Source organism: Microtus pennsylvanicus, chromosome 5, assembly GCF_037038515.1.
Source record: "Microtus pennsylvanicus isolate mMicPen1 chromosome 5, mMicPen1.hap1, whole genome shotgun sequence".
In the NCBI taxonomy this organism is placed as follows: Eukaryota; Metazoa; Chordata; class Mammalia; order Rodentia; family Cricetidae; genus Microtus; species Microtus pennsylvanicus.
Genome location: NC_134583.1, coordinates 88,611,614 through 88,638,598, shown reverse-complemented (window position 1 = coordinate 88,638,598; position 26,985 = coordinate 88,611,614). Strand labels below are relative to the sequence as shown.

Below are 26,985 nucleotides of genomic sequence, written 5' to 3'. Positions count from 1 at the left end.
AATAGACAGCTAGATAATGCTCCTTAGAGGTTGGGCATTCCCTGGTCTGGGAGATGGAGTCATTGGGGCACTCTATCTTTGCAACTAAGTGGCCCCTGATCAAGTAAGTTTCTGTGACAAAAAGCACCACAAGTTGGGATAGAAACATGTTCTCAGTCCAGGTGCCTCATCCTGGTGACTGGAGAACAGTAGGCTTGTCCAAACGTGTAACTTGGTGTAGGGCTGGGATAGTAGCCCCAGACCTCTTGGCACTGACCTGAACATGGTTTCTGGGGCCTAGCATCTGCCGAGCTCTGGAGTTAAGGCCTAAAGTGTCCACTCCTTAGAACTCCCTGCTCAGGTTGATTCTGATGAATGACACTTAAGCTCTGGAACCTTCTCAGCCTGAATGCAGAGAGGACCCTTTGGGTGAAATTTGCCTGCTTCTCTCACAAGCCCAGCGCCTTCCCAGGCTGAGGTTACTCACCCACCTCAGCCACTAGGACTCCTTCTCCCTTTATTGTCCTTCACATCATTGTCTCTTTAAGCAGAACAGTCATCCCTAAACCCCAGGCTCCTTAAGCTGTGGGAGGGAGAAAGAAGGGGCCCCACCCAACCCTTCCCTGAGGGTCTCCTTCAGAAGGTGTAGGCTCCCACAAAGACGGTGAGTCTCAGTACGGAGCTGGCCCGGTAGCTCATAAGAGAGTTCATGGTGACCATCTCCAGGTCCAGCACATACTCCCGTGGTCCTGTCACTGGCCTGGCAAGGACCAGCATGGCGCTGACATTGTTGATTTGCTGCAGAACATAGAGACTGTGTTAGCCTGTAAGTCAGGACCCTACTCCAGCTTCACCCCCTGCCCGTGACCGTGAGGCTGGGCACTCAAGCTCTTACCCAGCTCTGACGTTTCTCTTCCTCTCCAGTGCCCAAGCCCCCTGGTTCTCCTCTGACCCTACCCACCTTGATCTTCCCTCCATCATGACTACCTGAAGACTCAAGTTTTGGAAATGATTGGCCTTTAGTGACCCAGGATGGCCCACTTCCCCCTTTCAAAGTATCCAAGTCTCTGTTTCTCTCTGATTTGGGGGGGGGGGGGGCGGGAGCGGGAGTTTGAGACAGGGTTTCTCGGTAGCTTTGGAGCCTGTCCTGGAGCTAGCTCTTGTAGACCAGGCTGGTCTCAAACTCACAGAGATCCACCTGCCTCTGCCTCCTGAGTGCTGGGATTAAAGGTGTGCACCACCACTGCCCAGGTGTCTGACTGTTTTGATGCTGGGGAAGGGACTGAGGGCCTGAATGGTAAGCACATGTTCTGCCATGGAGCTGTGCCACTAGTCCCAAAGCAATTTCGAAAGGAGAAATAAGTTCTGATGCCAAACACCTCAATGCTGAAAGCAGCATAAGATCCACAGACCCAGGGTCCTCACATCCACACCAGCAAAACTCAAGCTCTGATCCCAGCCCTGCAGGAACTATATTTCTTGTTTTATGGATAAGGATGTCAAAGCCAGATAGGAGAAACCAATGCTAGGACTCAAACCCCATTAACTAACTGCCTGTTAGAATTGCCTGGGACCCGTGTACTGGGGATGCAGAAATCTTGACTTTGAACATGAGCCCAGCTTCCCAGGACAGGGCTTTGAGAGAAGAGGCAGGGCAGCTCCCACTTAAAGGGCTGCAGGCACTCTATTTTAGATTATCCATGTCAACTGCGTGTGAGCGGAGAAGCACCGTACCCGAATGTAGAAGTCCCCCTGTGTGTTTCCAGCACGGATCTGAAAGGCATTGTAGGCGCCAGGGTAGACAGAGGTTGCCTGGATCTGAAACACATCCGCAGGCACACTTCGCTCGGAGGTGATGCTCATATAGCGGTGCACAATGGATGAAGGCTGCTCCCGACACAGCGGGTTGGAGACAGGGCAGAGGCAGCGGCTAGAGACCCCAAGACAGGACCAGAATGAGGGCCCATTTCCCAAATACCCATCTCCTAAAGAGGAAAACCCAAGCACATAAGACTAACTCCCATGAGGCATCATGGGTACTCACCAGCCTGATTGAACCAGTTAGCCCCCATAGCCCTCGGGAACTGCCGTCAGGTTGACTCACTTGTCCGACACTTGGACATAGGGCTCCACACAACGGTTGGTATCCACGCAGCGGTAGCCCCCATGGAAGTTCACACAAGTTTGGGCCTCAGAACACTGGTGTGCACCTGATTCACACTCGTCAATGTCTGTGCCAAGGGAGGTGAGGTTGGATTCTGGCTCAGACACCAGACCCTAAGATCCTGCCCGCCCACCAGCAGCACCTGTACCTTGGCAGAGCCTCGTAGCCAACAGCTGGTAGCCTTGTGGGCAGTGACAGGAGAAGCGGCCTGGCTCATTGACGCAGCGATACTGGCAGAGGTAGCTGGAGTAGCTGCACTCATCGATATCTGAGGGAGGGTGGGGATGAGGACCCTGGGCCAAAGGTAGTCCTCGCAACTGAGTCCCATAGTCATTTATGGAGAGAGCCCAGCCCCCCCAAAAGCTGATGTGGAAGAGAAGGGATGAGATAAACCCAGTAAAGCTCAGAAGGCAGACTGGGGGTTTTAAAGGTTAGAGGGGCTGGGGCTAGAGCTCAGTGGTAGAGTGGTAGAGAGTACTTGCCTAACACGCTGGAGGCTCTAGGTTCCATCCCAGCACAGAAAGGGAGAGGAAAAAGAAAAGAGAAAGAATAGAAGCTTGGCATGATGCTGTATGTTCATAATCCCAGCATTTGGGAGGTAAAGGCAGGAGTTTTTTTTTTTTTTTTCGAGACAGGGTTTCTCCGTAGCTTTTTGTTCCTGTCGTGGAACTAGCTCTTCTAGACCAGGCTGGCCTCGAACTCACAGAGATCCGCCTGCCTCTACCTCCCGAGTGCTGGGGTTAAAGGCGTGCGCCACCACCACCCGTCAAGGCAGGAGTATTACACCAAGTTTAAAGCCATCTTGTCCACACAAGGAGACCAGCCAGGGTTATATAGCAAGTTCAAGGCCAGCCAGAGTTACATAACAAACCCTGCCTCAAAAAAAACAAAAAAACAAATGGGTGTTTGATCACAACTTTTGGAAGGCAGAGGCCAGCCTGGTCTACAAAAGAGACTGTGGGCCAGCCAGGGCTAAAGAGTGAGACTCTGTCTCAAAATAAGAGCAGACCTTCCAGCTTACAGGGAACCTCTTTCCCAGGACTTTAAGAATACTTAAACAATGCACCAGCACAGCATGGTGGCCCATGCCTTTGATCCCAGCACACTCAGCAGAACTCTGTAGGCTAGCCTGGTCTACACAGACAGCTGCAGGATAGCCAGGATTACATAAACTGTGTCAAAAGGCACCAGGGATCCAAAGGCTTGGCCTAAGTCCTACTAACTAATTCTAGGAAAGGTCCATTTGCATGCCAGTCAAAGGAGTGGGTTGGACTGAAGAGTCCTGTGGACCTAAGCTGCTCTGGTTTTTAAAGTCCTGCAATCTACAGTCACACTATCCAGACTTCTGCTGTGTGCGCCCCACATACAGCATACTGTCTCTTTTGTTCCTTTCACACAGCTGAACACCAATGATGTGTTTCGTAGTAGGACACAAAATGAATGGAGAGTGTGCCGGGTAACACAGTGAGAAGCCTGGGATCAAGCCCTGGCCTGATCTCATCCTTCCTGTCTGAACTGTGACAAGTCACCCCATCTCTGAAAGTCAGAGATGAGAGTCACCATTTCCTCTGGACTTTCTGCTTGCTTTTTACAATTCTGCCAACACGCCTGGAGGAGTATTAGTGTCCTGTTTGCAGAAATAAGTCATCGTTGACCAGGTTAAGTGAGACTAAGCATGTATGTTATAAAGAAGCAGTGCTTCAGGCTGGAGAGATGGCTCAGAAGTTAAGAGCACTGGCTGCTCTTCCAGAGGTCCTGAGTTCAATTCCCAGCAACCACATGGTGGCTCACAACCATCTATGATGAAATCTGGTGCCCTCTTCTGGTGTGCAGGCATAAATGCAGGCAGAATGCTGTATACATAATAAATAAATAAATCTTTAAAAAAAAAAAAAGAAGCAGTGCTTCCCATTTTGCTGCCCGAGACTGGATAGAGCCTGTACCATGGACCCTCTCCATGGTCCAAATAACCTGGTTCCAGCAGACATACGCTCAGAAAAAGAAAGACTTGTCCTAGTGCAGGGTTCCAGTGCAAGTCAGCTCAACTTCCATGAAGACTGGCACCCACACCTTCCCTATCTCCAGCAAATTTCAGCAGGGCCTGACATACCATCCCCACCAGCAACCAGCTCAGGGTGGCATGCATGGAGGTCTGTAGGTCCAGAGAATCAGGCATGGAAGCTTCAAGCGAATGGCCACATGACCGGAGTTGGTCCATTATGTTGCAAGCCCAGTAACACAAGTGGACTCTCACCACTGCAGGAGAAGCCATCCCGGTGCAGCTCATAGCCTTGGTTACAACGACACAGGAAGGTCCCGTAGGAGTTGAAGCAGCGTTGCTCACACGGGGCTCCCATGTCACACTCGTTCACGTCTGGGGGTGCCAGAGAAAAGAGGAACGGTGAAAGCAGAGGCACTGCCCAGAGCCCCAAACTACTGGGCTCAGGAAAGAGATCCTGCCCCCATCTCACACCGCTCTACCCGGGATCCCAGAGCCTCACCCACACAAGAGCGGTTGTTAGGTCCCAACTGGAAGCCAGGCTCACACTGGCAGCGGAAAGAGCCTGGCAGGTTCACACATCGGTGCTGGCAATAGCGGTAGCGACATTCATCTATGTCTGAGATGGAGGCGGGAGGGAAAGCAGGGCACAAGTCAGGTGGGGAAAACAGGACACGCATGCTCATGCCTAACTCAGCTCCCCGCATGTAGCCTCCTGTGTCTAGTGACAAGAGGGTACCAGCAGCAGAGGACTGGGCTAAGGATGAGACATTATGTCGAGAGCTAGACCAAAGTCACAAAGCAAGAACTAGGAAAGTCACTCTCTGAACTCACCCACGCACTCGGGCCCAATTTTTCGGTAACCGTCAGGGCAGGTGCATTGGTAGGAGCCAGGCAGGTTATGACAGTCCTGGCTAGGGCGACAATCATGCAAAGCCTGGGCACACTCGTCCACATCTGTGGGAGACACCATTCAGCCCTTACCTGGAGTCCCACATGCTACTGACCATGTCAGACACCTCAGTTTGGGAGAAAGTGGCCTATACCAGACGTCATTCACATGGGCACATGCGTAGTTAGCCCCAAAACATGAACATGTGATATAGGTCCTCCCAATAGTACAAAAAACAGTCCACCAGAAAAGGCACCAATCAGGTGAGCATATAAAACAAGAAGTCGGGTCTGGTGGCACACACTTTTAAGTCTAGCACTCGGGAGACAGAGGCAGGAGGATCCCTGTGAGTTCCAAGTCAGCCAGGGCTACAGAGTTCCAACCCAGCTAGAGCTACATAGTGAGATCCTGTCTTAAAAATAAATCAATAAATAAGTAAACAAATGAATAAATAAGGCCTTGTCCATTTACACCCCTTAGCTGACTCTCCTAAGACCATCCCTCCTCCAAGGCCAGTGGTCCCCAGATCAAAAAGCCGGCTGAGGCTGGGAGGAGAGCTCTTGCACGTCTGCACAGGAAGTGAAGGAGCTGCTAGGGACTTCCTGGGCCAGCAGACCTGGGCCTGCAGCAGCTGAGGGCTTGGATCTTTCTCTGAGGAGTCAGAGGCCTCTCAGCAAAGAAACGAGCAGTTTGCAGTATTTAGTATGAAAAGTTACTTTAATGTTGTTAATTAGGTAATACTTTTGAGCTAGGAGCTCAGGTTGGCCTCAGACTCCTTGTGCAGCTGAGGATAACCTTGAACTTCTGATTGTCTTGCTTCTACCCCCCTAGTGGTGGGATTACAAGTGTGCACCACCACGCTTGTTTGATGTGCTGCTGGGGATCAAACCCAGAGACTCTGTCTCAAAAAACAAAGTACACATAGCTGAGCAGAGATGGCACACACCTTTAATACCAGCATTTAGCACCTGGGAGGCAGAGGCAGGGATATCCGAGTTCTAGGCCAGCCTGATCTACAGAGTAAGTTCCAGAACAGCCAGAGCTACACAAGGAAACCTTTCTTGCAAAACAAAACAAAAATTACTAGGGAGGGCAGTAAAGAGGATTAAAACAAATTAAATATGAAGTATGTCAGGAGGATGATACCATGAGCAAAACCTGTTACTTTGTATACTAAATACAAAATTAATTAAAATAAAAAGACAGGTAAGAGGTGTGGAAGCCGAGGTGCCAGCCAGCATGGCTCCCCACTTACCCACACAGCTCTCCTGTTCATCAGGCTCATAGCCTGGTGGGCAAGGATTGGGGTGCTGAGCAGGGGGCACTGGTGGCGGAGGTCCTTCACCATGTAGATCGTTGATGACGGCAGCGGAGCGAGGCAGACACAAATAGCCCCCGTAGTGGTTGATACATTTCATTTCACCCTTGCAGGCCTCAGGGATGGTCAGGCACTCATTGACATCTGCAGAGAGGGGCCTGCTGGGCACAGCCAGTCACCTGGGCTGGCCCTGGAGGTGGTGGGAGGCAGAAGCCTGACTTGGCCTTCTCTAAGCTGAGCCACAGAGCAAAGCTTTCTCTCTGCTCAGCAAACCAAGGCTGCTGACCCAGAGCCCCTCCCAGGGATTTGCAGGACTGGGGGTAGGGCCATCTATGTCCACTGTTGTCCCTATTCCCCTGCCTCCAAGTGAGTTTCCATTCCTCCTTAAAACCCCGCCTCTACCTCTGCCCAAGAGTAATTTGCAGGCCTCCTGCCCCACAGAGCGAGTACTGCCCTGCCAGGTTGCACTGGGATAGAGAGCTGGGCTAGGAGTGTAGAGAACACTCAGGGAAGGTGTGCATATTGCCGTTTCTCTGGGCAATCGCCAGGTGCTCTCTTGCCTACTGCAGAGAGAAGCAGGGTTTGTTGGGCTTCTTGAATGGGTAGGGCTCCTAACTCAGTGGCACAAGAGAACCACGGCTGGCTTTGGCGCAGCCAAGCTGGACACTGAAAAGGCCACCAGGTTTCTGAAGCAGCTCTAGGAGAAGGTGTGCCTGGGAAACAATGGTCCCCTTCCCGGTTCTTGAAGATGGCTAGTACCCCAGGCATACTCACCCCGGCAGTGTTGGCTGTCTGCGTCCCACTCGTAACCATCCGTACATTCCTGGAAGGGAACCGAAGTGGCCAGTGACCACCCTGGCAGTCTTCTCCAGCCAGGCCAAGGCCAGGGCCTGAGCTCAGTTATGCTCAGATCAGCTTCACACAATGGCCCCCAGCCTTCCATCCCCCAAGCAGAGGAGAATCTTCCCCAGAAGCAGGCACCCTGGTCTCGCTGTCCTTCCCATCCCATCCCAAACTGGTGACCCCACGGTCCGCACCGTGTAGCTGTCCGGCTCTTCGGAATCCTGTGGAGACGCTGCTCCCAAGAGCAACAGCAGAAGCGCCCAGAGCAGTAAAGACCCGGGGAGGCAGGAGGCAAAAGGGAGCATCCTGGGGCTGGGAGGTGGTGGGCAGGGGTCAGGGGCCTCTGCCACGACACCCCCCATTCCCTGTATCAGGAAGGGTAGCCGGGGTTCCCAGCTGTCTCGTCTCAGGACTGCGTTGGGAGCACCGGAGCCTTCCAGAGCTGGGGGCCGAGTCCTTTCGCAGGCCTGGGGCTCGGGCCCGCAATCCCGGACCGCCCCGCCCCGCCCCGGCCCCGCGAGTCGTGGAGCGCAGGCCTCTGGGCCGCCATCCGGCCCGCGCCCTCCCTCCGCTGACGGCCACTCACTCGTTGACTCCGGCGGTGCCTGCGGGCGGACGGACGGACCGCGCAGCACACTGGACGCGCGGCCCCAGGAAGCGCCCCCCGCCCGCCCGCCCGCCGCGGCCCACCCCGGCGCCTCCGCCCGCCCTGCGGCGGATTCCTGAGCCCGCGCCAGGGGGAGGGACCCCGACCCCCCGGCTTCTCCGCCCGGGCCCGGCCACAGGCCCCCACCCGGTCCCACGCGGCGCCGCCTGCAGCCGCCTGCGGGCGCCCAGCCAGAGTTCGCCAATGCTTGGGTCCTTAGGCAATTGACCTTGATGTTTGGCCCCCAAACTCACCTGGGGACCCCAGACCCTCACTCAAAATGTTATTCTGTCCACCTAGACCCTATCTAGCCTGGGTCTCCAGACTCCCATACTGTGCGCCTCAGTTGTAGCTAAGCATCCAGACCCTGATTCTGCGCCTCTCAGAACCTACGAGGCACCTAATTCTCAAACGTCCAAATCCTGCTTTCAGAATTTTATCCTGTGCTCCCCCTTAGATGGTCTTATAACTTCATCCAAGGTTTCCGGACTCTCGCCCAAGCATAAAATTAATTGTCCTTCTCCCTCTGCCCAGGAGCTCCAGGTTCTCCAGGTGATCTATCTACTCAGGGCACTGCTTCCCCTGCTCCTGCCTGAGCAAAGTGACCCTCGGATGGGGCGAGGGCAGTAATTGTCTTGGCCCGAAATGAATGGAAGCCCCCGACTTGAACTTGGGCCCGGAGGACACTAGGGTCCAGTGCCAGCCTTTTCCCGACCCTCTTCCCACCCAGGTCCCCCACTCAGTTTCCGCCTCCGTCTCCAGCAGAGATCATGCCTTGAAGGCGGAGTCTGGGTGCCTTAGCTCCCAGGAAGGGGCGAATGGGAGGGACTTCTCGTTGCCCACGTCTCAGGGCGGGACTAGACGGGAAAGGACAGCGTGTCCAGGGTTCCTGTGCCTGGCCAGGACTGCTTGAGGCAATAGCCCTACCTTCCTTTCCCTTACCCAACCTCTTCCCAATTTTATTTTGGAGGAGAGTCCTTTGCGGAATGAAAGGCGTGTGCGCTACCATGCTCGGCTCTGCTATGATTAATAATTTTAAAAAATCTGCTTCATTTCATTAAATTGTCTGTGTGACAGGGTTTCTCTATAACTTTGGCTCCTGTCCTGGCACTAGCTCTTGTAGACCAGGCTGGCCTCGAACTCACAGATATCGCCTGCCTCTGCCTCCTGAGTGCTGGGATTAAAGGTGTGAGCCACCACTGCCCGGCTGTGTAATATATTCTTGTGTCTATGTACAAGTGGAGGCTATTGCTCTCCACCTTCTGTGGAGGGTTTGACCCTGGATCTGGAGTTCACTATGTCAGCTAGGAGACTGGTTGGCCAGTGTGCTCTCAGGACCTGCCAGTCTCCCGCTCCCAGGCCCTCCAGAGCTGGGGTTACAGACAGGCATCATCACAGTCGGCTATTATGCTAGTGCTGGGGATCTGAACTCAGGCCCTCCCTTGTGTTTGTGGCAAGCACTTTACCCACTGAGCCATCTCCCCAGCTTCCACTGCCTTTTTTTTTAGGAAAAAAGAAAAAAAAAAGCCGGGCGGTGGTGGCACACGCCTTTAATCCCAGCACTCAGGAGGCAGAGGCAGGTGATCAACCTGGTCTACAAGAGCTAGTTCCAGGACAGGCTCCAAAGCTACAGAGAAACCCTGTCTTGAAAAACCAAAATAAATGAATAAATTTTTAATGATGTGTATATATGTACAGGTGTGTACCCCCAAGTGCAGGTGTCCACAGAGGACAGAGGTGTCCCCTGGATCTGGAGTTGAAGGCAGTTGTGAGCTGCTTGATGTGGGTGCTGAGAACCAGACTCAGGTCCTCGAGAGGAAGACTGGAGTCATTTCTTCAGTCCTGTCTTAGTTTGTCTTTTACGCAGTAGAGGGCTAGAGTAACTCAATAGCACCTGCTGGTTTAGCATGACCAAGACGCAAGGTTCAAATCCAGTAACACACACACACACACACACACTGAAGTAGAACAAAGCACAGAAAAGAAAAGGAAAGGAAAAGGAAAAAGTGTGGGGAACGGATGAAGTCCCCAGTGAACACATGTTATTGATATTACCCCAGCCATGTCAGAACCGTAGAGATGGCAGGGCGTTCTCCAGGTCAGGCTCAGAGGAATGACAGAGGCCTTCCGTGAGCGAGTGCAGATGCTGACCTTGTGTGCATTTTGCAAGCCCAGATGACTGCATCCTGAGACTGCTCCCCCGCAGAGACCCCTGAGGAGATTAGCTAACTTTCCTCCTCCAGCTCAAGAGATAAACTGTCCTGAGTTTCCAAGGCTGCTGGTGTGTCCCCTCAGAACACATGGTCCACCAGATCCCTAGGGTTTCACTGTGCATGTCTGCTATTTCTTCATTTCCCATTGCCCAATCAGGCCAGTCTCAAAGCCCTGCTGGTGGAGACACAGAAGGAGAAAGAAAAATAAATAAAAGAAAAAGGGCCTGGCCACACGCCTTTAATCCTAGCACTTGGGAAGTGGAGGCAAGCAGATCTCTGTGAATTTGAGACCAGCCTGGTCTCCAAAGAGAGACCCTGTCTCAAATATATAAATACATACACATATATAATATATAAACCTTTTAAATATTTTAATATTAAATTTAATATTTAATATTAAAGATAAATTGCAGTTGGACAGTGATGGTGCATGACTTAATCCTAGCACTCAGGAGGCAGAGGCAGGCAGATCTCTGAGTTCAAGGTTAGCCTGGTCTACGGAGTGCTTTCCAGGACAACCAGAACTACACAGTGAGACTCTGTATTGAAAACAACAACAAAAACAAAAAACAAAACAACAAAACCAAAACCAAACAGATAAATTGCATAGTAAGTGATTTATATCTCATTTAATATGTTTGTTAGTGCTGTTTGAAACAGTCTCACATTCCCCACACTGGTCTGGAACTTACATGTAACCAGGCTAGCCTTGAACTCATGGCAAGCCTCTTGTCTCAGCCTCCCCCATGTGCTGGAATTACAGGCATGAGCCACCATAACCACACACCAAAGCTGTTATTAATTCAATTAAAAACTCCTGATTATCGAGACCTAACCATCCCAGGCAGGCACTGGCAAGGACACTCTGTGATCCTCTTGTCAAGCCAGAGCTGGACCATTGCTACTCTGCTCCACAGATGACAGGGGCTGGCAGATTTGTCCTCAGTGCCACCAAAGTAACAAGAACAATGTTAGAATCAAGTCCCCCTGACTTTAAGACTGAACCTTGTCCCATGTTAGAATGAGAAGGAGCAGGCTGGGGAGATGGCTCAGCGGATAAGAGCGCTGGCTTCTCCTCCAGGGGACCTACCTGGGTTCAAATCCCAGCACCCACATGGCAGCTCACACCTGTCTGTAGCTCCAGTTCCAGGGCTTCTGACACCCTCACACAGACACACATGCAGGTCAAACACCAATAAACATTAAAAAAAAAACCAAGAATGAGTAGTGAGGTTTCTGGGCTCCCAGCCCAGCCACAGCTGGTTGCTGGGCAGGAGCAAGAGGATAAATATGAACAAGTGGTCAGAAGGGAGAGAGCCATTCACCCATGCAAGGGCTTGTTGAGTGGCCACTGACGATCAGAGGTCCCAGGCACCAAGGATACAGCACTGACCAAAACACATCAAAACCTGTCCTTTGCAGAGCTCATGTCTGAGAGATGGAGGGGACAAGCAAAAAAGCCCCCAGCCACTGTTAGCCTTCCACAACACAGGGCACCTATGGAGACCACACAGCACAAGACCCACTTGGGGGCATATAACTGGGCTCCAGGGCCACTGGGTTAACCATCCGTGGACACAGCATTATTTTTTACGTATTTATTTTCCTTTCTTGTCAGCATTATTTTTGAAATAGTCCCTCAGTTTCCTGTCCCCAGGAGAAATACGGAGTTTAATGGAACATAACAATTCTAAGGCAATTCCTAAAGAAGAGAGGAGGTGGGAAGCATGAAAATGGGTGAGTCCCAGGGCCAGACCCCTCCCCTTTCACCCCAACCATGGGCCCTGGAAAGCCAGCTTTTTGCACCTGTCTCCGGTCTTGGCTTTGCTTCCCAGTCTGGAGATCAGTTGGTGGGGCTTCTTTAGCCCAAGGACACACTCAATATGGGGGTGGCAGCTAACAGGTCTGAAGGCGCTGCCCAGCTCCCAGCCACACAAGTTTTGGGCTTGTTTTTTCTGTGATACTTTCTGTCGTCTTTCTTTCTCCTCATTCGTAGACCATATGAAGGAAGAAAAATGAGACAGAAGCTAACTACAAGTTTTCAGTCAGTTAATATGCACTGATGTCTGTAACCAAAGTGCTCAGTCTAAGGAGGAAGGCCTGGAATTGAAGGTCTTCCCTATTTACCTAAGGAGTTTAAGGCCAGGCTGGGCTACATGAGATTCCGTTCCTTCCCTCACAAAAGAACCCCCAAACTTCCTGGCATGGTAGCACTCGCCTTTAATCCCAGGACTCAGGCAGAGACAGGCAAGCATTTGTGAATTCAAAGTTAGCCTGATCTACACAGCTGGCGAGTTTCAGGTCAGCCAGGGTTCCATAGTGAGACCTTGTCTCAACAACATCAAATAAACAAAATAACCCAAACAAACGGAATACTCATTGAGCCTGCCCCACATTTCCGGGTGATCTAGACACAGACAGATTGGATACTTCTGTGTGGTTAGGAGATGAGTGGGCAGAAGTTTGAAATGGCTGAGGGGGCTATAATCTGTTAACCTGAGGCTGGGGTCTCAAGCAGAGGAGGTTTCTTTAAGAAGGTGGCCCTTACACTGACTGAGTTTCACAGGGAAAGCAAGAGTGAGTCCCTAAAGGCTGCCCATCACCACTCGTTCCTGTCTAAACACCGGCACTGTGGCTGCTGTCTAAGTTTCCCATCATGTGGGCATCATCACTGTCCACTTAGATCTGCCTCCCTGTCTCCTTAAAGAGAGATTTGTCTTTACATCCCTAGAACTGTCTGGAACAGGGTAGTCAGGAGCTGCTATTGAAAAGAAGTTGGTGGGGTACAGTTAGTCAGCCAGGCGGGTGGAGGAGGGTCTACCTTCCACCCCAACCTGGTTTCCCCTCGTGGTTTCTCTAGCCCTGCCCTTTCCAACTTGGTCTGCATAGCTTCCTGCCCCCCAGCACTCTCGGCTGCACCATGACACTGACTGTCCACCTCTCCTACTTTCTGGTCCTGTTGGCAGCAGGCCAAGGCCACAGCAACTCCCTCCTCAAGGTAAATGCTCTAACCTGCTCACTATTCCCTTCCCTGCCAAACCATGCCTGGGATCTTCTCTTTATGAACTGGCATATTTTTCTTCTTTCTTTTTAATTTTCTTAAGACAAGATTTTACAGGGAATGTTGGCAGGAGGATCTCTGTGAGTCTGAGGTCAGCCTGGTCTACACAGTGAGTTCCAGGACAGACAGGGCTGTTATACAGGGAAACACTGTCTTAAAAAAAAAGGGGGGGGTTACTTTGTAGCTCAGATTGGCCTTCTTCTATGGCTTACAACTCTCAGCTGTCTTCCTGCCTCAACCTCTTAAATACTGGAATGAGCATTGAATTACAGGGGTGAACTGTCCTGTGTGACTTTTCCTTCCCATTTCTCAGAGGGAGCAGATGAGGCTAACAGGGGGTTGCTCACACTGAGGAAAGAGAACGCCCGGGGAGCCCTTAGCCGTCTTTGCACCTTGGTTGGGTACCAGGTTGGGTTTACAATGATTCTTTCCCACACTCTGACTCCTTGTCAGGATGCCAGGCCCCGACCACTGGAGCTGACAGAAGTCTTCAAGCTGTTCCAGATCAAATACAACCGGACTTACTCAAACGAAGCAGGTATCATGAGCACAGATGTTTCCAGTCCCATTCCCTCTGTCTACTTAAGAGATGACCTTATGGCTTGGGAAGGGGAGAGGACCTGGCCCAGGCCAGAGTGGGAAGCAGGGCCCACAGTGTACACCTTGGCTTCCCCAAGGCATGATGAGCACAGCATGATCCTCACTTTGCTGGCACCCGGTCACCTGTGACTCCAGGCCGGGTGTGGAGGACCACCGTCCCGTCATATTTCAGTCAGCACATCCCCAAGGACACTCATTTTGTCTCCAAGGTGGCAACTCCCTGTCCCCCATTCTTGCCCTGTTTATTGGTTGTTCTCCCCTTCACTCTGGGGTTTCATCTCCCACAGAAGGCTCTCTCTCTCTCTGTGTTTGTATCTGTGTGCATGTGCTATGCCCCATCCCCACACCCCACTCACTCACCCCCACCTGTGGTCAGATGTGTGAAGAGGTAGCAGGGAAGGTATAACCACAGGTACAGGAAACCCATCTCCAGCCATTTTAACTTTCCTTTTTTTTAAAGATTTATTTATTTATTAAGCATACAACATGCTGTTGGCATGTCTGCCTACATGTGAGAAGAGGGCACCAGATCTCATTACAGATGGTTGTGAGCCACCATGTGGTTGCTGGGAATTGAACTCAGGACCTCTGGAAGAATAGCCAGTGCTCTTAACCTCTGAGTCATCTCTCCAGCCCTCTAACTTTCCTTTCTGAGATACTGCCTATAGAGGTTTTATTCAGCTTCCCCCTAGAGTGGGCCTCTTGGTGCCACTGGGGGAAATTCTAACCCCATGTGAGCTGGATAATCAGTTTTTCACAGTGGTGGTAGTCGTGGGGGCTATAGGAAAGAGCCAGCACTCACCTGGGTGGGTGTGGGTAACCCAACCAGTGGCCACTTCCTGCCCTGAGACCAGCCTGCAAAAACCCCTTTCTGGTCTAGAATATGCTCGCCGTCTGGACATCTTTGCCCACAACTTGGCCCAGGCTCAAAGACTGCAGGAGGAAGACTTGGGCACAGCAGAGTTTGGGGAGACTCCATTCAGTGACCTCACAGGTACCAGACCCTCCTGGCCCAGAGTGGGTGGGTGGGGTGTCTGGCAGATGGACAGAGCAAGTCTCCCCCTTTAAAGAGCAGCCTGGGTGACTGTCCCAAATCTCAGAGCACAAGACAGGAACTCGATGGCCTGTGCCCCAGCTTGGCTCACAGGCCAGAGGTGGAAGATGCAAGCTGGACCTCTCTAGGCCTCATCCTGCCTGTTGCCTCTGAACGTTTCATAGGGATGGGACAAGCCAAGGTTGTGACTGCTGGAAAGGGATAATATATAAGCGTCAAATCTGTGACCTCCGTGACCTTGTTTGTCCCCAGAGGAGGAGTTTAGCCAGCTCTATGGGCATCAGAGGGTGCCTGAAAGGATCCCCAAAATGGTCAAAAAGGCAGGGTCTGAAAAGTCGGGGGGACTGGTGCCCCCCAGTTGTGACTGGCGTAAGGCAACAAACATCATCTCATCAATCAAGAATCAGGTATCTGCCCAACCTGCCCTGGGGGAGGGGGATGAGGTCCAGGCCTTGATATCTTACCCCGCTCCACCCTCTTCCCACTCAGGAATCCTGCAGGTGCTGCTGGGCCATGGCAGCAGCGGACAACATTGAGGCCCTGTGGCGCATCAAACACAACCAGCTTGTGGAAGTCTCTGTGCAGGGTATGGCAGGGAGATGGGTGACAGGGAAAGATGGCCTAGGGGCCTGCTCACATAACTCTGTCCCTTTCTGTCCCAGAGCTCCTGGACTGTGACCGCTGTGGAAATGGCTGCCAGGGTGGTTTTGTGTGGGATGCATATGTGACTGTCCTCAACAACAGTTGAGTACCAGAACTCGTGGGAAGACCATGGGGATGGAGGGTGTTAGTAGCCAAGACTCCTTCCTGGTCTTGCTTGTCTTCAGGTGGCCTGGCCAGCAAAAAGGATTACCCATTCCAGGGGCGCCCCAGCCCCCGTGGGTGTCTAGCCAAGAAGTACAAGAAGGTGGCCTGGATCCAAGATTTCACCATGTTAAAGAGTAACGAGCAGGGTATGGTCAGGGTGGACATGGGTGCTGGGGGCAGAGAAAGCAGATTGGAGGCCTGGCTATGGGAGACACAATTAAAGTCCATTCCCCTGTGAGGAGATCAGCAGCCTCGGGGCAGGCAGGGCTTGGTGGCACACTCAAGAACCTCTAGTAATTACCCATTTCCAGTGATTGCAGGCTACCTGGCCCTCCATGGCCCCATCACCGTGACTATCAACATGAAGCTACTCCAGGTGGGTGGGGCAGGGGGCAGAGAAGGGCAGAATGGAGTGGGCCCTGGACTCAGCTCCTCTATCTCCCACCCCTGCAGGGTTACCAGAAGGGTGTGATCAAGGCCACGCACACTAACTGTGATCCCCAGCACGTGGACCATTCTGTCCTGTTGGTGGGTTTTGGCAGAGACAAGGAGGAGGGCATACAGTCAGGGACAGTCTCGTCCCAGGCTCGCAAACCCCGCCGCTCTGTCCCATACTGGATCCTGAAGAACTCCTGGGGAGCTGAATGGGGCGAGAAGGTGAGGGGTGTGGGGTGAGGGAAGGGCAGGCTAACTTCTTCTCTGCCTTCTGGCACTGACACCCCCTAATTTCCTAGGGCTACTTCAGGCTATACCGGGGAAACAACAGCTGTGGTATCACCAAGTACCCAATCACCGCTCATGTGGACCATCCGGTTAAGAAGTCACCAATCTCTTGCCCACCTTGAGGCCAGCAGCAATCCCTCAGCCTCTCCCACTTGGCCACTGCCCTCGTCAGCCCGACCCTGAGGTTCTCCCTGACTTCTCCATCCTCTCTGTATGGCTTCATAAACCCAGATATGATCCCTGGCTCCTGAGTGGTTTCAGCTGGGATGTGGAGAGGGAGGGTGTGGTATGAAGACCTCATCAGGTCACGATCCAGTCAGTCCCTGAGGTGCTGGTACAAACATCCTCAACACTAATGGCCCTTGGAACACATCGGTGCACACTGTGAAAGTCCCCATGAGCTCCTCAACCTGGAACAAGGACCAGTCTCCAAACGTATGGCAACTTTATTGTCAGGGTATGCCGGAGGGGGGAGGGGCAAGGGCTTTTAGTCATGTTTAGTCATGATACAGGCGCAGAAGGCAGCCACGGAGGGTACCCATGTAGCGGTCCCAGAGGGTCTGGTGCCTGCAATGAAAACGACAACAGTGATAGCTGATGTTCACTCAACACCATGCCTGACACACTGCTACGAGTGCTTTCTAGACCTTCGCACACCAAGAAGTCATGTGCGTATGCACACACACACACACACACACACACAACTTTTTTTTTCAATAGTTTGTTTTTGGAGACAGAGTCTCATTCTATAGCCCAGGCTGGCCTGGAAAACAGTGGCAATCCTCATGCTCCAGCGTCCAAAGTACTGGGATTACAGACTTGAGCCCTTATGCCTGGCTTCCTTCTCCCCACTCCCCGTACAGTGCAGAGGACTGAACTCAGGCCTTGTGCACGGTGGATGAGCACACTGTCACCGTCACACCCTAGGCTATTTAGTGTCCATAAAGTCTTATGAGCCTCCTGGTTTATCCTCAGTTTACATCTGAGAAAGGAAGGACAGAAAGGAAGGGACAAAGAAGAGCGGGATCTTCCACCCACAGGGTAGTTCAATAGCAAACTCTGAGTCTACTGGAGGGCAAATAAGTTAGCCAGCAGGCCTGGCACCTCTCACCGGAAGCCGTCCAGGGAGTGGACAGACGCTGAATACTGGTTGAGGAAGAGCCGCATGTCATTCAGTGTCCAGTGGTCAGAGCGGCAGGGTTCCACAAACTGTAGGCCCGAAGGAACAAGTAACCTCAGCAGAGATGCTCAGAGACAGGACAGGCTGGGGATGGGGTGGGGTGGAGACGGGACTGCTCACCTTCTCCACAAGGTCCACAAATAGGTCTCTGACATCTTTATTGTGGGTCAGCTTAGCAGCCACGTTCACCAGCCCCCGGGACAGATTCTGTGGGGCAGGGATCTTGGGAGTTCTGTCTTCTGCCCCAGAAGCTGGAGGCTGAGCACTGAGGCTGGGGGAGGGCCAGGCCCCTCCCCAAATCTATCCACCTCCCTCAATCAAGTCCCTTTGGCTATGAGCTTGGTTCCCCCTCATAGGCAGAGAGCAGCAGTGCCACCTGCTGGTCAATTTCGGGCATGAGCAGAGTTGCCCAACAGGGACAGAACACAGAAGGCTCCTGACACTTTAGGGGGAAGGGCCTGGACAGGGTCACAGACCTTGAAGTTGGTTTCCATCTCAGAGAAGACACCCAGCTTTCCCCGGAGGGCAGCACACACCAGGCTGTAGGAAGATATGGTCACACCTATAGCCACTGGAGACCATTCTATACCCTGTCTCATGGATCCCCGAAGTCACCTCTTATGCAAGTCTAGAAGGTCCTTGTCAGCTACGAGAACCTTGAGCTCCTTCAAGTCTTGGAGAAACTCCTTGTCTAAGTCCACATCCATGTCATCCATCTGGGAGTCTGCGGAGACCATGAAAGAAGTTGTGGGTGATGAGAACCCATCTTCTGAGGTCCTGAACCTCCCTCGGCACTCCCTCCCTGGGATCTCAGAGATAGAGGGGAATGCTATGCCCCAGGCCACACAGTGGCGACAAGGTGCGTGCGGAGTGAATGGACTATATGGAGAGGTGCCCGGGGCTGAGGGCTGAAGGATGCTGGTTACTGAGGAAGCTACAGGAAGAGCTGCTGGCAGGGAATCAGTCCCCAAGAGGGTAGGGAATGTTCAGGCACCTGGGTCAGTAGGGGCCTCACCGACGGCTCCAAGGGTCCAATTCTGGATCATAAGCTCAGCACAGAAGGCAAAGTCACCGAAGCTTAGGTACTGTAGCTTTTTCTTTCCTGTTTCAAAGCGGTTGTTGGCAAAAAAGACGATGGCTGCATAATCTCTGCAGACCGAACAGGGACAGTGGCTCTCTTAGGACTAGAAATGTCACCTTGTCATACACAAATACATTCTCTATACACAGTAATCTCTGCAGACATGGACAGGGGCTCTCTCGGGACTAGAAATGTCACCTTGTCATACACATACATTCTCTATACACAGTAATCTCTGCAGACGGAACAGGGGCTCTCTCAGGACTAGAAATGTCACCTTGTCATACAAATACATTCTCTATACACAGTAAGCTTAAGAAATAACTTTTTTTTTTGTTTTTGAGACATGATTTCTCTGTAGCTTTGGAGTCTGTCCTGGAACTAGCTCTTGTAGACCAGGCTGGCCTCAAACTCACAGAGATCTGCCTGCCTCTGCCTCCTGGGATTAAGGGTGTGTGCCACCACTGTCTGGCCCAAGCATGTTTTAAATGCTTTACAAATGCCTTAACCCTGACCAATTTGAAGCAGTTTACAGGTCATTAATAGAATAATCCTTCCTCCAAAACAGTCAGAAGGTAAAAGGGTACGGATGGGGAAGGTGTGCCAGTCTAAGGGCTCAAGGAAGCGATGCGGGCAGGAGAGGGCTGCCCCTCACCTGGCTAGGCGGTCAGAGAGGAGGAAGTGCTGCTGGATGTTGTCCACCAGGGAGCCCCGCATTTCTTCCACCACCTTGAAGACTCGCTTAAAATTGTCGAACTGTAGGGCAGTTAAGGGAAGAAGGCTGGTCAGGGTGCTGGGCATGGACTGGGAAGGAGGAGGCTGGTCAGGGTGCTGGGCATGGTGCGGGATTTCTCCCTCTCCTCTCCACCTATCCAGTGGGCAGGTACTGATTTCACACTAGTTACTCCTTCAACAAATGACTTGGGCTTTTGTTTGTCTTGAGACAAGGTCTCACTGTGTAGTCCTGGCTGTCCTGGAACTCACTATATAGACCAAGTTGGCCTCAAACTGACAGAGGTCTGCCTGTCAGACTTACAGTCACCTGAGACCACTTTACATCCTGGTACTTCTCCCTTGAAGAAAAGGCTCATGGATACTACCACAGATGCTACCAAAAAGGTACATAGTTAAGATAGCACCTAGCTCCCTGCGGTGGATTCCAAGGGGTAGATATGGTGAAGAAAAGAGTACCTTCTAGACATGAGCACCATGAAACAAGCTTGGGGTTCGAGAAATGTAAGCCTAGAGAGGTCTGCAGGGACCCACCCAGAGTCTGAAGGTCGAGGATAACAGGAGTCAATGAAAACCACGTATAAGCAAGGGAAAGCCACGGTCTGAACTGAGACTGTGAAAGCCACTCTGGCCAGATGGGAAGTGGATGGAGAAGAGACTCCACAGGAAGAAGCCGCTTCCACAATCACAGGCTGGAAGTGGAGCCAGGGCACTGGGAGCTAGGGCAGTGAGGAGAAGGTCAAGTGGTGGGCTAGGTGGGAGATGGGATATGTGGAACCCACCTGCCTCCGGCAGCTCTTGAGCGTAATTCCTGTTTTGGCGCTGATGTCATCCAGGTCTTTCTTGGTACCTTTGGACAGCTTCTTGCCCAAGACCTCCCGAACAAAGGCCTCGTCAAAGGTGTAGTACCTTGTGGAGGCATAGGACATTATTGGTGATCCATTAAGAAAGGGGAAGGAAGTCTGGGGTTGGTTCCTTCTGTTCTTAACTTTCTGATTTCCTGGGTGTGTCCTATCCTCCCTGAGCCTCAGTTTCACCCTGCAAAGTGGCTAAAAAGTCGAACTGATTGACATTTCCGCCGTCCCCCAGGTGAGCACCTCTCGATGAGGAGCGCCTGTCGGGAGGGAGGGATCTGGAAGATGAGCTGGTGCAGCAGCTTCGGTGGCGCGTGCAGCAGACGCTCGAGCATGTGAAAGGTGCGGTAGTGGTCCATGGTGTCGCTCTGTAGCACTGCTGTGGTGGCGCCGGTCTGCTCCAGGATCCCGGAGCGTACTCGCAGCGTCACTGCATCGTTCACTAGAGAGAGGGCACTACCATAAGGTCCCACCTTGCTGTACCCAGGGGCCCTCCAGGGGCTCTAGCTCCAATCTTTGTCCATCCCTGACTCCCAGCAGACAGTCCACTTCCCTAAGTGAAGCCTAAATCCTGGCCACGCCCCCTCTCCCACCCAAAACAACCGCTTCCCGATCCCGGGAGGGCGCTACACAGACCTGAGTAACCATCCAGCCAGAGGCGATACACGTCTTCATCTATAAGGGTCGTGTTCCCCACGAAAATGTCTAGCTCGCTGGTCATGGCGATGCCCGGGCCGGGTTCGCCCAGAGCTGGAGCTAGAACGGCCCTGGGCCGGGCAAGCAGCCGCAGAGCCACTTCCGGGAGTGCGGAGATTTCGCTCCGGGCACCCGGAGCCAGCGAAGGACCACTTCCGGGACGGAGTGGTAGGAGGAAGCTGCTCTGCCCTCATTTCTCATCCCTGCTGGAGGATCTCTGTAGAACTCCGGAAAGCTTTTCCCAGTCTCGCCTGTCTTACAGATTCTCCCATTTCCTCCTTTTGTCTCTTCCATCTTCTCAGCTCTCTCAGAGTCTCCCAATTTTGGCCTGTGTCTTAAATTAGAATCTTTCTGAGGCTTTATCCTAAATCGCTGAGTGCGTGTGGCTCTGCTTGCATAGCCATCAGACAGATGAGCATCTTTCTTGTTCCCTCCATGTATCTTATTTTTATTATTTTGAACTATGTGTATGCTGGGGGGGGGGGGCGGTATGTGCATGTGAGTACAGTTGCCCTGGGAGACCAGATGTATCAGAGCCTCTGGAGCTGGAATTACGGACAACTGGAAGTCGCCAATGTGGGTGTTGGGAATTGAACTCAGATCCTCTGCAAGAGCAGTTCTTGCTCATAACCACTGAGCCAACTCTCCAGCCCCCACTATGGTTTTTCAACACTTACTACACCCCCACACAAGCTGTGACTTCTCTTAAAGTCTTTCTTTCTTCCTGGAAGCAGGCATCTGCAGGGCCATCTATCTGCTAAGGCTTTCCACTGTCTTCTTTGTGTTGGACACAGGAGCCACCAAACCTGACGGGTCGATCTCCAGGACCCACACTGTGTAAAAAAAGCAACGTCAACAATTGTCTGACCGCCACACATGCACTGTTACACATACACCTAAGTATAATTTACTTTTTTAATTACTAAAAAAAAATAATCTTTAATCCCACCACTAAGGAGGCAGAGGCAGGTGTATCTCTGAGTTTGAGGCCTGCCTGGTTGACCTACAGAGTGAGTTCCAGGACACCCAGGGCTACACAGAGAAACCCTGTTTCAAAAATCCAAAACCAAAACAAAACAAAAAGGACTCATTTTATTTTCAAATACCCAGTGTTTAAGATAAGAGTCAGCCCTGGGTCGGGTGGTGGTGGTGCAAGCCTTTAAACCCAGCACTCAGGAGGCGTAAGCAGGCGGATCTCTGTGCGTTCAAGGCCAGCCTGGTCTACAAGCCCTAGTTCTAGGACAGGCTCCAAAGCTACAGAGAAATCCTGTCTTGAAAAAAAATAAAAAACAAACAAACAAAAGAAGAATCAGCTCTGGGGCTAGAGATGGCTCAGATGTTAAGAGCACTGCCTGCTCTTCCAAAAGTTCTGAGTTCAATTCCCAGCAATCACATGGTGGTTTACTGCCATCTGGAATGCCCTCTTCTGGCCAGCAGGCATCAAGCAAGCAGAACACTATATACATAATAAATAAATAAATAAATAAATAAATAAATAAATAAATAAATTCAAGGGAGGTAGAGACAGGTGGATCTCTGTGAGTTCGAGGCCAGCCTGATCTTCAGAGCTAGTTCCAGGGCAGCGAGGGCTGTTACACATAGAAACCCTGTCTTGAAAACCAAAAACAAAGAAACAAACAAAAGAAAAAAGTCAGTCCTGGAAGGTAGGCCTTTTGTTTGCGAGCTACCTGGCCAGCAAGGAGATCTGATCTTGCTACCAGAAGAAATATCAGTGGGGATTTGGTTGCTGTTTTCTGTTCCAGCAGAAGATTGTGATCCGTGAGTCTATCCCCAAATAAATAACCCCCTATTATACTCAAAAAAAAAAAGAAAGAAAGAAAGAAAAGAAAAGAAAAGAGTCAGCCCTGAAGAGACCAGGGCACAGCTCTGTGAATTCATGATGAGGAAGGTGGATCTCTGAGTTCATGGCCAGCCTGGTCTAGAGAGAGTGAGTTCTGTGACAGCCAGTGGTACACACAGAGAAATCCTACCTCAGAGGGGGCAAAAAGTCAGCCATAACAGCAATGCGGTGGCGCACACCTTTATTTTATTTTTTTTTTAAAGCCTAAGTAACCGGCATCTGCTTTCTCAATACTGCCTGCAATTCCTTTTTTTATGGTTTATTTAACTTTATTTTATGTGCATTGGTGTGAAGGTGTCAGATCCCCTGCAACTGGATCTTCAGACAGTTGTGAGCTGCCATGTGGGTGCTGGGAATTGAACCCGGGTCCTCTGGAAGAGCAGTCAGTGCTCTTAACCACTGAGCCATTTCTCCAGCCCATGGCGCACACCTTTAATCCCAACACTCCGGAAGCAGAGGCAGGTGGTGTTCGAGGCCAGCCTGGCCTACGGTGAGTTTTTTCAGGGCAGTCAGGGTTACACAGAGAAATCCTGTCATGGGAAAACATAAATTAAAAGGCTCTACACAGCCAGTCTAGCTAGAGCCTAGAAGACAGGAGGTTCTGCACGTCCTGGTTAACAAGGCCAGGTCTCTTCCCTCCACCTCTGTCCCCTAGGGTCTCTAGAGAAATCTCTCTCACCCCCAGTCAGCATCCTACCAGTTCTAGAAACCTGGGCTGTTTCCCAGATTCCTCTCTGGAAGCACTCAGAGCTGTCATGTGCCTGCTGGGTGCCTCTGGTATCTGCTTCTTCCTCTCCGCCCACCGACTAGCAGCCTAGTCTTCCTACACAGCTCTCTCTGTTCATTGATACATAGTTATTCATCCTGTATACACCCTGCCGCCAGAGTCTACCCAACATAGCGCAGTTGAAGGCTTCTTTTGGGGTTGGGGGGACAAAGTCTGTTCCTACAGCTCAGACTGGTCTTGCTATGGGAAGGATGATTCGGAATTCCTGAGGCTTCTGCCTCCTCCCTCCCCACCCCATACTCCATTCCTAGTGCTGGGATTACTGGCATTTGCCAATACGACTGGCTTCTTTTAACAGTCTTCTAAAAATGTATATTTTCCTAGGTGGCTCATGCTTGTAATTCCTGTGACTTGTAGGTCAGCCTGGTCTACATAGACACTTTCAGGCCATCCAGGATTATATATTGAGACCCTATATCAAACAAGACAAAACATTTTATTTTTGTTTATATTTATTTATTTATTTATTATGTATACAATATTCTGTATGTCTGCAGGCCAGAAGAGGACACCAGACCTCATTACAGATGGTTGTGAGCCACCATGTGGTTGCTGGGAATTGAACTCAGGACCTTTGGAAGAGCAGGCAGTGCTCTTAACCACTGAGCCATCTCTCCAGCCCCAAGACAAAACATTTTAAAATGTGATTTCCCTTTTTAAAATTTATTTATTTGTGTGTTTTTATTTTTCAAGACAGGGTTTCTATGTGTAGTCCTTGGCTGTCCTAGAACTTGCTCTGTAGACCAGGCTGGCCTTGAACTCACAAAGACCCACTTGCCTGTGCCTCGCCTCCCGAGTGCTGGGATTAAAGGCGTGCGCCACCACTACCTGGCTCCCTGTTTAAAATTTTTACTGGTCTTTGGAAAGCCTCCAGTTTAGCATTGCAAGTCCTTAAGAATTTGACTTCTAGGCAGCACACCCAGCTCTTCAGAGCCCCGGCATCTCCCCACTTTCCGTTTCCCTACACTTATCAAGATCTCAGAACTGTCCTCACTTGTTCCTCACGCAGCTGGGCTCTTGGGGCATCGATGCCTTTACCACACTTTCTGCCTTCTCTCACATCCGTTCTCTCTGTTGGCAATCTTTTGTGTTGTCTTTGAGATAAGGTTTCTCTACATAGCCCTGTCTGTCCTGGAACTCTGTTAGCAGTCTTAGGCATCTTTCAGGTATTTCCTCCTTGGGAAATACTTTCCCAGAGACCACTTCTACATCACATCCTTCTCTTGTGGTTCGCAAATGTACCAGGGCCTTGCTAGGCAAGTGCTTTAGCGCTGAGCCATGTGTTCAGTGTGAACTTGGATGCTCCCCCCGCCCCCGCCCCTCGCCTAAAAGATTTTCTTATTTCAGATTTTTTTTTTTTTGGTTTTTTTCGAGACAGGGTTTCTCTGTGGCTTTGGAGCCTGTCCTGGAACTAGCTCTGTAGACCAGGCTGGTCTCGAACTCACAGAGATCCGCCTGCCTCTGCCTCCCGAGTGCTGGGATTAAAGGCGTGCGCCACCACCGCCCGGCTTATTTCAGATTTTTTGTGTGTGCCCATGGAGGTTCACAGCCCTCACAACTGGCTGTGAGCCTCCCAAGGAGGAATGAAGGCTGGGTTATCTCTGGTTCTTTCCGGGAGCAGCACTTCTGAGCTGTCTCCAGCCCCCCCCCCCCCCCAGCTCTTTCCTTTTTTTTCTTCTTTTGCCAGATTTTGACCTTTTTGGTCAAGATGAAGATTCTGGTCAAATTTATTTCTGCACAAGGCCTTTCACACAACAAAAGTTTATTAAACAAACAAATTCTTTGTATGGCCCATATGGCAGGCAGGAAACGCTCCGTGGGAGGGAGGGTTGGTTGATAATGAGCCAGGACCTTTGGACTCTGGATTCGGAGTAGCTGGGAGTGATGCTTGAGAGTTCTGGCCAAGGAAGAAGAGCCTGGGAAGCCATCTGTTTAAGTTCTGTTGCTGGGTGGGCAGGAGTCAAAGGCAGACACCCGAACATCGGTTCTCAAAAAGTGCTTGAGGAGATTTGGGACATGGAATCCCACAACGCCTTTATGTTCTGCGGAGATGACCATAGAAGGGAAGGACAGAAAAGGTCCCTACTTTTAGAGGGTCGTGACACCCAAGTCCGGAGTGGGAAGAGATGAGCGCTATAGCCTTAGGCTCCGCCCCTTCCTAAGAGACTTTCCGGATTGGCTGTCCTTCTTCAACATCAAGAGGCCCCGCCCCGGCGCGCGCCCTGCCTCGTGCCCACCCCGGGGTGGCTGCTGCATCCTACGCTGCCTCCTCCCCAGCTTGCCATCCTCAGAGCCAGAGCCCGGGTCGGAGCCTGAGCGGCAACCGGCCCGAGGAGGGGCTCCAGAGCCTCGGCGGCGGGCGGGCGATGCTGCAGCTGCCTGATCAGCCATGGAGGCCGAAGCAGGAGGCCTGGAGGAGCTGACGGACGAGGAGATGGCGGCGTTGGGTAAGGAGGAGCTGGTGCGGCGCCTGCGGCGGGAGGAGGCGGCGCGCCTGGCAGCGCTGGTGCAGCGCGGCCGCCTGATGCAGGAGGTGAATCGGCAGCTGCAGGGGCACCTGGGCGAGATCCGTGAGCTCAAACAGCTCAACCGGCGCCTGCAGGCGGAGAACCGGGAGCTGCGCGATCTCTGCTGCTTCCTGGACTCGGAGCGCCAGCGGGGACGGCGTGCAGCGCGCCAGTGGCAGCTCTTCGGGACCCAAGCATCCCGGGCGGTGCGCGAGGACCTGGGTGGCTGTTGGCAGAAGCTAGCCGAGTTGGAAGGCCGCCAGGAGGAGCTGCTGCGGGAAAACCTGGCGCTTAAGGAGCTTTGCCTGGCACTGGGCGAAGAGTGGGGCCCCCGCGGTGGCCCCGGCAGTGCAGTGGGCTCAGGCGCCGGGACAACACCCGAGCTCGCCCTGCCCCCGTGCGGGCCCCGCGACTTAGGCGATGGAAGTTCCAGCACTGGCAGTGTGGGCAGCCCAGATCAGTTGCCCCTAGCCTGCTCCCCCGATGACTGAGGGCGCCACATTTTCTACGCCAATGCCTGCCTGAATTGCTCCCTGAGCACGGTGACTTCTGTGGACCGCCAGACCTGGTCGCTGCTTCGGCTGAGCACCAGGGCGCTGGCATGGACTGAAAAAGCCCTGGCACCGAGGAGGGCCCCTTGCTCTTGCTGGCAGGGCAGTAGGGGAATGGAGGCTGAAGTGGAGGGACTTAATGGGTGGTTGGGTGGGGACTAATAAACTGAGAAGGAAGCAGAGCCCGAAGCCTGGCCAGCCTATATCTGCAAATCGCCGGGGTTGGGAAGAGGGCGGAAACCCAAAGACGCGGTGCAATTCCCATCCTGAGGGACTGCAGAACTCCTCATTAGCTGGAGTTTGGGGTGGGATTTAAGACAGTGGTAGACCACTAACTCCCCCACGGGCGCCGACACAGCCCAAAATCCGGCCCCTGAAGTGGCTCCAGCTCCCTTCCAGGCTCCTTCCTGTCAAAAACAATGGAGCAGGAAGCAGGT

At 52.2% G+C, this 26,985-nt stretch overlaps 4 protein-coding genes across 11 annotated transcripts; 2 read left to right on the top strand and 2 right to left on the bottom strand.

Moving 5' to 3' along the window:
• Positions 1-479: 479 nt before the first annotated feature.
• Positions 480-8,223, bottom strand: Efemp2 (EGF containing fibulin extracellular matrix protein 2). Of its 5 annotated transcripts, none has more exons than XM_075973128.1 (11): positions 8,096-8,223; positions 7,390-7,507; positions 7,127-7,175; positions 6,290-6,496; positions 4,977-5,099; positions 4,645-4,761; positions 4,398-4,517; positions 2,292-2,411; positions 2,084-2,210; positions 1,714-1,909; positions 480-777 (listed from the first exon to the last, which is right to left on the bottom strand). In XM_075973128.1, the coding sequence occupies exons 2-11, from the start codon at positions 7,498-7,500 to the stop codon at positions 616-618; spliced, it is 1,332 nt and encodes a 443-aa protein (XP_075829243.1). In that variant the 5' UTR covers positions 7,501-7,507; positions 8,096-8,223; the 3' UTR covers positions 480-615. The 5 variants fall into 5 exon arrangements, with proteins under 5 accessions (XP_075829243.1, XP_075829245.1, XP_075829244.1 ...); XM_075973130.1 differs by having other exon boundaries at positions 6,290-6,542; positions 7,390-7,427; positions 8,096-8,209; XM_075973129.1 differs by having other exon boundaries at positions 7,390-7,427; positions 8,096-8,208.
• Positions 8,224-12,961: 4,738 nt separating this feature from the next.
• Positions 12,962-16,535, top strand: Ctsw (cathepsin W). 2 transcript variants are annotated; one of them, XM_075974956.1, is made up of 10 exons: positions 12,962-13,052; positions 13,569-13,653; positions 14,596-14,709; positions 15,022-15,176; positions 15,259-15,355; positions 15,432-15,512; positions 15,597-15,710; positions 15,888-15,952; positions 16,030-16,233; positions 16,311-16,535. In XM_075974956.1, exons 1-10 carry the CDS (start codon positions 12,975-12,977, stop codon positions 16,419-16,421), a joined length of 1,104 nt encoding a protein of 367 aa, XP_075831071.1. In that variant the 5' UTR covers positions 12,962-12,974; the 3' UTR covers positions 16,422-16,535. The 2 variants fall into 2 exon arrangements, with proteins under 2 accessions (XP_075831071.1, XP_075831070.1); XM_075974955.1 differs by having other exon boundaries at positions 15,597-15,722.
• Positions 16,536-16,727: 192 nt separating this feature from the next.
• Positions 16,728-20,959, bottom strand: Fibp (FGF1 intracellular binding protein). 2 transcript variants are annotated; one of them, XM_075973126.1, is made up of 10 exons: positions 20,783-20,959; positions 20,390-20,588; positions 20,075-20,201; positions 19,216-19,316; positions 18,474-18,628; positions 18,095-18,203; positions 17,956-18,019; positions 17,600-17,686; positions 17,411-17,508; positions 16,728-16,866 (listed from the first exon to the last, which is right to left on the bottom strand). In XM_075973126.1, exons 1-10 carry the CDS (start codon positions 20,865-20,867, stop codon positions 16,797-16,799), a joined length of 1,095 nt encoding a protein of 364 aa, XP_075829241.1. In that variant the 5' UTR covers positions 20,868-20,959; the 3' UTR covers positions 16,728-16,796. The 2 variants fall into 2 exon arrangements, with proteins under 2 accessions (XP_075829241.1, XP_075829240.1); XM_075973125.1 differs by having other exon boundaries at positions 18,495-18,628; positions 20,783-20,945.
• A 4,742-nt stretch (positions 20,960-25,701) lies between these two features.
• On the top strand, positions 25,702-26,730 carry Ccdc85b (coiled-coil domain containing 85B). 2 transcript variants are annotated; one of them, XM_075973123.1, is made up of 2 exons: positions 25,702-25,937; positions 26,093-26,443. In XM_075973123.1, exons 1-2 carry the CDS (start codon positions 25,880-25,882, stop codon positions 26,290-26,292), a joined length of 258 nt encoding a protein of 85 aa, XP_075829238.1. In that variant the 5' UTR covers positions 25,702-25,879; the 3' UTR covers positions 26,293-26,443. The 2 variants fall into 2 exon arrangements, with proteins under 2 accessions (XP_075829238.1, XP_075829237.1); XM_075973122.1 differs by having other exon boundaries at positions 25,709-26,730.
• The last annotated feature ends 255 nt before the right edge of the window (positions 26,731-26,985 follow it).